The sequence below is a fragment of the Marmota flaviventris genome, chromosome 6, assembly GCF_047511675.1.
Source record: "Marmota flaviventris isolate mMarFla1 chromosome 6, mMarFla1.hap1, whole genome shotgun sequence".
In the NCBI taxonomy this organism is placed as follows: domain Eukaryota; kingdom Metazoa; phylum Chordata; class Mammalia; order Rodentia; family Sciuridae; genus Marmota; species Marmota flaviventris.
The window spans coordinates 127,355,980-127,365,862 of NC_092503.1; the positions used below are offsets into that span (position 1 = coordinate 127,355,980).

The 9,883-nt window shown below is 41.7% G+C and overlaps 1 protein-coding gene across 1 annotated transcript; it reads left to right on the plus strand.

The window, feature by feature from the left end:
• The first annotated feature begins 4,044 nt into the window (after positions 1 to 4,044).
• LOC114080248 (olfactory receptor 12D1-like) lies at positions 4,045 to 7,192 on the plus strand. Its single transcript, XM_071613852.1, has 3 exons — positions 4,045 to 4,629; positions 4,891 to 5,040; positions 6,992 to 7,192. The coding sequence occupies exons 1-3, from the start codon at positions 4,045 to 4,047 to the stop codon at positions 7,190 to 7,192; spliced, it is 936 nt and encodes a 311-aa protein (XP_071469953.1).
• The last annotated feature ends 2,691 nt before the right edge of the window (positions 7,193 to 9,883 follow it).

Here is a 9,883-nt window from a genome sequence, read left to right on the forward strand (position 1 = left end):
AGTCATTATTCGGAATAAATCCAACTGATGATACTATATCAAAAGTTGTAGAAACATAATAGCCAAACATTTTTAAAAACAAAATTAATGGACTTCTTTATTTGATATAGCTATTTATTGTTATAAATGTCCCTCTTAGAACTGCTTTTTGTATCTCCTGTAGATTTTGATATGTTGTGTTTCTGTTTTTGTCTCAAACATTTTTTTTTTCAATTTTCCTTTTATTATCTTCATTGACTTATTGGTTGTTCAGGAGTGATACATATTTGTGAATTTTCCAAAGTTTTTCCTACAATTAATTTCTAGTTTTATACCATCATGATCAGAAAAAGAAGAATGTGTATTTTGTAGCTGTTGGCAGGAGTATTCTAAGGGTATCTGTTAGGTCCATTTTATCTAGAGTATGATTTAAGTCCAATGTTTTCTTATTGATTTTCTTTCTGGATAATTTATTCATTTCTGAACATGGGATACTGAGGTTTCTATTATTATTGTATTGTAGTCTGTCTTTTCATTCACATCTGCTAGTATTTCCTTTATATATTTAGGAGCTCTGATGTTGAATGTATGTGTATTTAAAATTGTTGTTTTCTTGAGTTATTTAACATTAAATAATATTTTTCTTTGTCCCTTTATTTACAGCTTCTGAATTAAAATCTATTTTATATTATTTAAATATAGCTATGCCATCTCTTTTTTGGTTTTCATTTTTCAAGAACTATCTTTTACTAGTCATTTACATTCAATCTATAGGTATTCTTATAGGTAAAGTGAGCCTTTTATGGGAAGCATATAGCTGGGTCTATCTTATTTTGTTTGTATCCATTCAATCAGTTTATGTTTTTATTGAATAATTTAATATATTTATATTCAAGGTAATTATTAGTAGGTATGGTCTTACTACTGCTCTTGGATATGGAAAGTGACAAACCCTAAAATAAAGTGACCCAGGGAGAATGAATGAGGGAGAATACAATACTTTGATTTTTCCCAATACAGTGTTTCCTAGTGACAAAGCAGGCCCTGGGGGAGGATCAAGCCTAAAATAACTGCTTCTAGGAAGAGGCCAAAACATTGATCCCACCCTAAACAAATTATTTCCCAGTTACTGACTAATGACCCTGCACCCTCCACCTGGCCCAGTAAAGATAGCTCAAACTGTTAAATTATTAAGTCACCTCTCAGTGTAGCCTATATAAGCCTAATCTCCCCCTTTTGAGTATGGCTCATTTTCCACCAGGAAAATGGGAGAGGCCTTACTCTGTTCCCGAATAAAAGCTGTGCTGAGCTAATCTAGGAAGTTCACGTGCTTTTGTGCTAACAACTGCCATTTTATTAATTGTTTCCCAGTTGTTTTATAGATCCTGTCTTTTTTTCCCCTCTATTACTTTTTCTCTTTGTGGTTAAGTGATATTTCTCTAATGGTAAGTTTTGCTTTTTTGCTTTTTGTATGTGTGTGTGTGTGTGTGTGTATGTGTGTACTTTAGGTTTTTCCTTTGTGGTTACAACAAGGCTCACAAAACACATCCTATAGTTATAGCATATTTTTTTTAAACTGGTAACAAGTTAACTTTGATTACAAAAAGCAAAACCATATTTTATCCACTACATATGCCACATTTTGAATTTTGATGTTGCAATTTACATCCTTGTATATTGAATATAATTTAACAGATTATTTTTTTTAATTGTTTTTTATTGTTTTTTTTATTGGTTGTTCGGAACATTACAAAGCTCTTAACATATCATATTTCATACATTAGATTCAAGTGGGTTATGAACTTCCATTTTTACCCCAAATACAGATTGCAGAATCACATCGGTTACACATCCACATTTTTACATAATGCCATATTAGTAACTGTTGTATTCTGCTACCTTTCCTATCCTCTACTATCTCCCCTCCCCTCCCCTCCCATCTTCTCTCTCTACCCCATCTACTGTAATTCATTTCTCTCCTTGTTTTCTTTCCCCATTCCTCTCACAACCTCTTATATGTAATTTTGTATAACCCTGAGAGTCTCCTTCCATTTCCATGCAATTTCCCTTTTCTCTCTCTTTCCCTCCCACCTCATGTCTCTGTTTAATGTTAATCTTTTCCTTCTGCTCTTCCTCCCTGTTCTGTTCTTAGTTGCTCTCATTATATCAAAGAAGACATTTGGCATTTGTTTTGTAGGGATTGGCTAGCTTCACTTAGCATAATCTGTCATCAAACAGATTTTTGATGCAATTTTATTGGGTCAGAGAAGCAAGATTTTTGTTTCGCAGATCACTTGTTTATTTGAAAGGGTGATAAAATTTTTGAACTATACACCATGTGAATGGCTATTAATAAAGTTATTCTGAATTATTGGAAGACAACTCTTCCTGGAGGTATAATAGATGTTAATTTCCCAAAATCTTCTCCAAAATAAAGCCCAAAGTCCCAGAGGTTCCCAGAAAGGAGTCCCTAGTTCATTCACATTTTTACTCAGCTTCTTCTTTCCTCTGTGACTGTTCAAACCTCAACAGATTGTCCTTTTTTAGAAAACACCTTAATGTCTGCATCTCTTTTCAGATTTCCTTGTAGTTCTTTTTCTTCTCTCACTTTCTCCCCCATCTACAAGTTCCCCGCATGTCCTTTCTCCTCCCTTCCTAATTAGAAAGTTAACTCACTGTACCTGTTAAAGGGGAACCAAGAGCTACTTGGAATTTTGTCTGCTTTTCTCAGTGTAGATAATTGAGATAACACCAGGTACATTATAAACATTATATGATAAATAATTCAAGAGTTTTCTCAGTGAACAATGTAGTCAAATACCAAATCTCATAATTAATAATTACAATTCCTCAAAAGTCTCAGCATTCACAAAGTAAATGCTATTTCAGTTCTGCAAAAGAAATGAAAATTAATGCATTTCTTTAATAGAAGACAAGAATTTTATTTAATGGAAAGAAAGAACAGACAGAAAACACTTTTGCAATTGAGGAGACCTGGAAATTTGTGACAACTTTGCAGAGAGCTGATACAAAGCAGACAGACTTCTGGTGTCATGAAAAACAATATAACTCCTGGTGATGCATTAAAGGAACCAAAAGTCAAGGAGGTGATTTCCACTTGAGGTAGAATATTCTTTGATAGTCTATTCCTGAGGACTGAATTTATTTCAGGCAAAATAAAATGAGACTTAAAATGTGTCAAAAAGAAGACAGGATTTTAAAGGATTAAAGGAATAGATACTTAAGAAGATAGCATTAAGTAATGTAAGGGGGAAACTTTAACTCATAGGAGGAAGAAAGTTGATCCAGGGATTTGGGCATCTTAAAAAAGAATCTCAGGGCAACTAGACAAGAGAAAAACATTTTTCATAAAAAAAAGTGATTTCAGATCCTACTTGAGAAAATACAAGGCTCAAATTATAGAAAAAACTAAGCCCATAATTGGATATAGCAGTGATAAAATTTCAAATATACCTATATTAAAAATGATTAGTGTGATTTCATTTCCTACTCAAATAGGGCTCTGTGACTTTTCCAAGAATGTCAATTAGAAAGAGATGAGAGAACAGCCCTAGCCCCTTTTACTACAGAAAAATTATTGCCCCTGTTTTAAGGATTCTTCATTTATTTAAGAACTTTATGATGCAATAATTCCATCCCTGGCTATTTTTCTTAAGTAAAATTCTTCAGGTTGCTTCTCACTCAGTAAGGTGGTAGAAGAAGGTGGTAGAAGAAATTACCACCTCATGCAGCTGACTTAGGAGATGAAAAGGAAGTTGTTTTGGAATGTAGATGTTCATAGCTAGAAAAGATGGTAGACTGAAAACCTGCTCTAAATCCCTAAGAGAAAGAAAAATATTAATGACAAATCCAATTTTAAAAATGACTGATCCACAACACATGTAGCCTAAACATTTAAATACTACACAAGATCTGAGGCAGGGTTTCATGCAAAACTACCACAATCTCCCTCAAATTTTTTTGTCTTAGCAAGAAAATCATCAGTTAGAAAGACTGATCCTCATTAGGAATAATGTTTCAAAATTACTTCTTTTCTTTTAAGTGATGTTGAATCAGACTTCAGTCATTGAATTTCTCCTCCTGGGATTAACAGACATACAAGACCAACAGCCTTTTCTTTTTGCTGTTTTCCTCACAATCTACCTTGTGAATGTGGCTGGGAATGGAGCTATCCTGATGATTGTCATCTCTGATCCTAGACTCCACTCACCTATGCATTTCTTCCTGGGAAACCTGTCATGTCTATATATCTGCTACTCCACAGTGACACTGCCAAAGATGCTGGAGAACTTCCTCTCTACACACAAAGCAATATCTTTCATGGGATGCATAAGCCAACTTCATTTCTTCCACTTCCTGGGTAGCACAGAGGCCATGTTGCTGGCAGTGATGGCATTTGACCACTTTGTAGCTATCTGCAAACCACTTCATTACACTGTCATCATGAATCCCCAGCTCTGCACCCAGATGGCTATCACCATTTGGGCCACTGGATTATTCTATGCCCTGCTGCACTCCATAATGACATCTCACTTGAACTTCTGTGGTCCCAACCACATCCATCTCACTATTGCGCTCACAGGAGAGCTGGGAGGGGCCCTTATGGGAGAGCTGGGAGGGGCCCTTAAGGTTTCCCTGCTGTGTGGAGAGGGAGGGTTATGGGGTTACACACCTGTCGCTGCCGGTTTCAATGAAGTTATCTCCTCCGTGGCATTCTGGTGATGTCAGTTCTCTGCCATGGTGGTATCCCATGCAAATGGCGACAGTTCGTTCCTCATTCCCTTTGCCAGGTGACCAATGCAACAGGTGGGTCCTGACTGGCTCTCCCAAGCCCCGTCTCAATCCTGTGGCCACTGTCTATGAAGGCTCGGTTGGTATTAACCTCTGCAGGTTCAGAAGGGCCGACCAGTTGTTTCTGCAGGATCATTTGGTGAGTCACAGCGGTTTGTCTGCGAGTCGCAGGCGAATGGGAGCTTGAATTCAGCCGATCCGGGCTCGGTCTGTGTTCTCAGAGGCCCAGACTGTTCGCCCCAGATCCACGTTAGCTCAGCATTGCCTAGTGATCCTGAGCAAACAGCATTTAGACGGTTTAGGACTCCCTATGCCCGTGCAGCTGAAGAGGTCAGAGACTTGATCTCTTCATGCCCGCCGCCATGTTGGATCTCTCAAGCTGCTTTAGACACTGTCAATTTAACAGATTATTGCATTGCTTTTAAAATAGTTTTGCATTTGAAACTTGACAGTAAAGTTATAGGAGATTTATATATCAACATTACATTACTATCATATTTTGAATTTGAGTATATATTTACTTTTATCAGTGAGATTTATATTCTCAGATTTTTTTTATTATTCACTAGTATCATTTTCTTTCAGCTTCAAAACCTTCCTTAGCATATTTTGTAATGTAAGTATGTTTTTTGTTTCTGTTTTTATTTGTTTTGAAAAGTATCTTTTCTCTATCATTTCTGAAGAACATGATATGATTTCCTTAGCTGGGGATACTTTTATGATCAAATTCGGGACTCCCATAAGACCACCAGAGACCAAGATCCATGTAAACAGCAAAGAGGTGTTTATTGCGAGCTAGCTCGGTCCTCCATGCACACACACAGCAACTGGTGACGCTGAGAGGCCCTGAGCCCAGGGTTTGCAGCAGTTTTATACATTCTTTTGGGAAGGCAGGGGCTTCACATACATTGTAGCATCTCTTAGCAAATCATCACACACCTTGGGAAAATCATAAAACAACTCTAAAACTTGATTAGCACACTCACTGGCAGGAACAAGTTGGGTAGGGGTGATTGGTTACTACAAGAGGGGGTTCATTTGAACTGATTGGTTTAAGCCAAGAGGGGTGTTTTTACTGAACTACATGGTTTCCCAACACCAAAAACTACTGGGAGGGTCATCTGGCATCCCAGGTATTTCCCTGTCTCATGCTGATTGGTGGCTGCTAGGGGGTTGCTATGGGTACCCACCTAGCCTGACTGAGTCAGGGACACCTGGCTAAGAAGATCTCTCCAGTTATTTGTAGATAAACAACTTAGCAGGGTGGGAATGTGCCTAGGAGTGCTCTGTGGGTCTTTCCAAGGACAAAAGTTATGTCCCTTCCTTGGACAGGCTTTGCTCTGAGATAGAGGCTGGTTTTTCATACTATTCTTATTCTTTATTGGCAGGTTGTTCCCCTTTAACATTTTGAATATACATTCCTAATCCTACTCTCTCCTAGCCTATAAGATTTCTAGAGAGAAATATGTTGTTAGCCATATTGAAAATCTCTTATTTTTATTTGTTTCTTTTCTACAGCTGTGTTTAGAATCCTCTATTTGTCTTTGACTTTGAGAGTTTGCTTATAATATGTGTTGAGGTAGTTGACAGATCAGGTGGGGCAGGCAGCTGCCAAATGAGGCAGATTTAAAAGGGCTGCTCAACAGGCTTTATTGAGATATCAGTCCCGGGTGGAAATCCATCAGACCCACAGAGAGGACAGGAGAAGGGTCTGAGAAGAAACCGCGTGGAAGCTCGACTGGACTGGACTTTCATGGGGCTTACAGCAGGAAGGGAAGAGCTTGGGACAGGAAAAGGTGTTTTTAGGGTCCCTTGCTCTCTTGGAGTTGGTCAGGGGAGTTGGCTGAACTCCAGGATTGGCCAGGGGGGTCCTGCTGATTGACAGGCATTAGTCAGGAGATCTGGCTGATTGACAGGCATTTCTGCTGGCATCTGATTGATGTTCTCTTCCGGCGTGGACTGCTTTGTTCTAAGTTGCCACTAAATTGCCACCACAGACCTAACATTCCAGCCTTTTTGGTGATATAGGGCGGCGAATTTTGAGGGAGCACTTGTATATAAGTTCTCCATATTCTGATAGAGGCTGAGGGGTGTTTGGCAAAACCCCATGAATAAAATTTACCATCAACACCAGAGGCCCATCTTGGGTTCCATGGGTCCCAAATAGTTAATTTAGTGTATGTTTGATTCTCATAGCAAGGCTTATCTAGGAAGCGTTTCTTGCATGAATTATAAGGGCACCCACCATAGGTGTCAGGCCAGTGCTTACAAGATTCCTGTTTGGTCTGATATGAAGCCTAGCATTGCTGAACATAATAAGTGGGATGAGATGGACTGGTTGAATCCTGTAACATTACGGGTGACGGCCCGATTACAGCCAGTGAAAGGGCAATCGCCTTGACCCATAAACTGAGAGTGGGTGGTGCCATCCTGTTGCCATGTTGCTTGGATGTAGAAGTGCCATCGGTGGGTTGGGATAGAAGCTTGAGAGAAATTAATGATTAGTAAAAGAAGGAGAGGGTTGGCGAGAAATCTTGAGTTTGGTGGACCCCAGAATGGAAGTAAGAGTGTATGGGGTCAGTGGGGGATGGGGAGCCTCCAAATGATGGTGAGGCCTTTGGAGACTAGTTGAACAACCTGAGAAGTGAGGGTTGGACCATTGTCTGACTGGATGAAGACAGGAAGTCCAAATCTGGAAATGATCTGCTCAATGGGGATGGAGGCAATGGTGTCAGCAGTTTCCCTGGATGTAGGGAAGGCTTCTATCCAACTGTAAGAGAGTGCTATCCCCAAATCACAAACAGTTAAATCTTATGCCAAGGCCTGACCAAAGAAGTAGGGACTGTCCCTGAAGCCTTGGGATAGGCCTGTCCATGCCAGCAGTTGAGACCTAAAGGATGTAGGGTCTTCCCATATGAAGGCAAAGAATTCAGGATGGAGGGGCACTGTAAAAAGGCAGCTTTAAGATCCAGGACAGTAAAGTGAATGGTCAAAGAAGGATATGAGTAAGAAAACTGTGAGGGTTGAGAACCACTGGGTGGATGGGAATAACTGCCTCATTAATTAGGCAGAGTTCCTGGACTAAGTGATAGGCTCCTGAGGGTTTGCGTACCAGAAATATGGGAGTGTTGCAGGGGGAGTCTTAGGGACCCAACGGAAATTTAGTTTGGGGTTTCAGCTGGATATGGACTGGCTTGTGGTGGGAGACTATGACTGGCATGGAGATGTCCCAGATCTGGGGATTGACTAGGTCAGGGAGCAATGGCACTGTAGGTACTGGTGGGTTATTAGAGAGGGTAAGAATTAAAAAAAAGAAGGAGTTGGGTGGTAGTATTCTTTGGGTGTAGTTGGAGGGTGGGTCCTAGCAATTGGAGAACATCTCTGCCTAGGAGAGGAACTGGACAGGATGGAATGACCAGAAGGGTGGGTAAATGGGTGTCCCTCCAGGGCACAGGCCAGCTTTACAGTTCCGTTTGGGGAGGAGGGTTTGTCATCAGTCCCCATAACTGAGACCTGGGAAGGAAACAGAGGCCTAGAGTGGGCAGGCAAGACAGAATAGGTAGCCCCCATGTCCACAAGGAAGCTTATGGACTTACCCGCTGCCTGGAGCATTACCTTGGGCTCTGCAAGGGTGATGGGGGTCTTCGAGTCTGGGCTTCTTCAGTCTTCTGAGAACCCCTAAAGTTCAGGAGAAGTGACAGCCTGACTGGTCATACCCCTGCGTAGAGGCACCGCCATGGGGCAGTCAATCTTCCAATGTCCTATCTGCTTACAGGTGGGGCATGGCATGGAAGGAGGCTGTGGGTTTGGGCATTGGCGAGCCCAGTGTCCTTCACATCCACATTTGAGGCAAGCCTCTGGTGGAGAGGAATGCTGGTTCCCCTCTGAAACTTTTGCTGGAGTCGTAGGCCTCAGGGCCTGGGTTTGGGGTGTTACATTTTTCTGCAATGGAGCCTGCTTTAAAGGCCATTTTCACCAGATCTCAGATAGGGGTCTGAGGGCCCTCCGTAGCTCATTTGAGCTTTTTCTAATATTATGAGCCAATTGAGTAATGAAATGGGTTGCTAACACTGTAGCCCTGGTGGGAGACTCAAGATCCAGCTTAGTATATTTGATGAGAGCCTCTGTATGGCGGGTTGAGAAATAAGGCTGGATTTTCATCAGGATTCTGGGTAATTTTCCTCAGTTTATCAAAGTTAATTACCTTATTAGAAACTCCTTGCATGCCTGCTATAAGATATTGGACCATGCAAGCATAGTGATGGCGACATTGTTGGCCATCTTGATAATCCCAGTTAGGTTCGGTTAGGGGAACAGCTGCTTCACCTGTAGGAAGAGTCATATCTGTTAAACGAATTTGGTCAGCATGAATGCGGGCTCGCTCATCTGGGGTCAGAGTAGAGGACAGAACAACATAGACGTCATGCCAGGTAAGATCATAGGTCTGGGAGAGAAATCATAATTCCTTAATATAAGCAGAAGAGTCAACAGAGAAGGACCCAAGATGTTTTTCAATCTGGGAAAGATCTTGAAGTGAAAAATGGGATGTGCACTCAAACTATCCCTTCAGCACAGGCTACTTCCCTGAGAGGACAAAGGAACTGTGGGTTATCTGATAAGAGGGATCAGTGGACTGGGTGTGGGCACTGAAGGGAGGGGGTGAATGGGTGGAGGTGATCATGGCTGTAGGAGAGGAGGAAGAGGAGCAGGTTGGAGGGGGAGGGGGAAGGGTGGTATCAGTGGAAGAGGTGGGTGGAGAAATCAAGGTAGCAGGAGAGGAAGAAGAGAGTGGGGGAGGTGGAGGGGGAAGGGTCTTATCAGTAGAAGAGGTGAGCAGAGTGGGGGAGGAGGCTTGGAGGGATCTGCAGATCCCACCCACTGCAGCAAGGTGGGATCCATTCTGCCTGCCTGTTGGAACCAGGGAAGCAGAGGGAGGCATGCGTGGGGAGCCAGCTAGGGAGGGAGGAAGGGCACACTTATCTGGTGGCCAGGCAGACTGGAAGCGCGCAGACAGGGCTGCAGGTAGCGGCTGCAGAGGTGGCAGCAGGGAGGGGAGGGGACGAGGTACCTCTGGGAGGGAGAGCAGACAGGA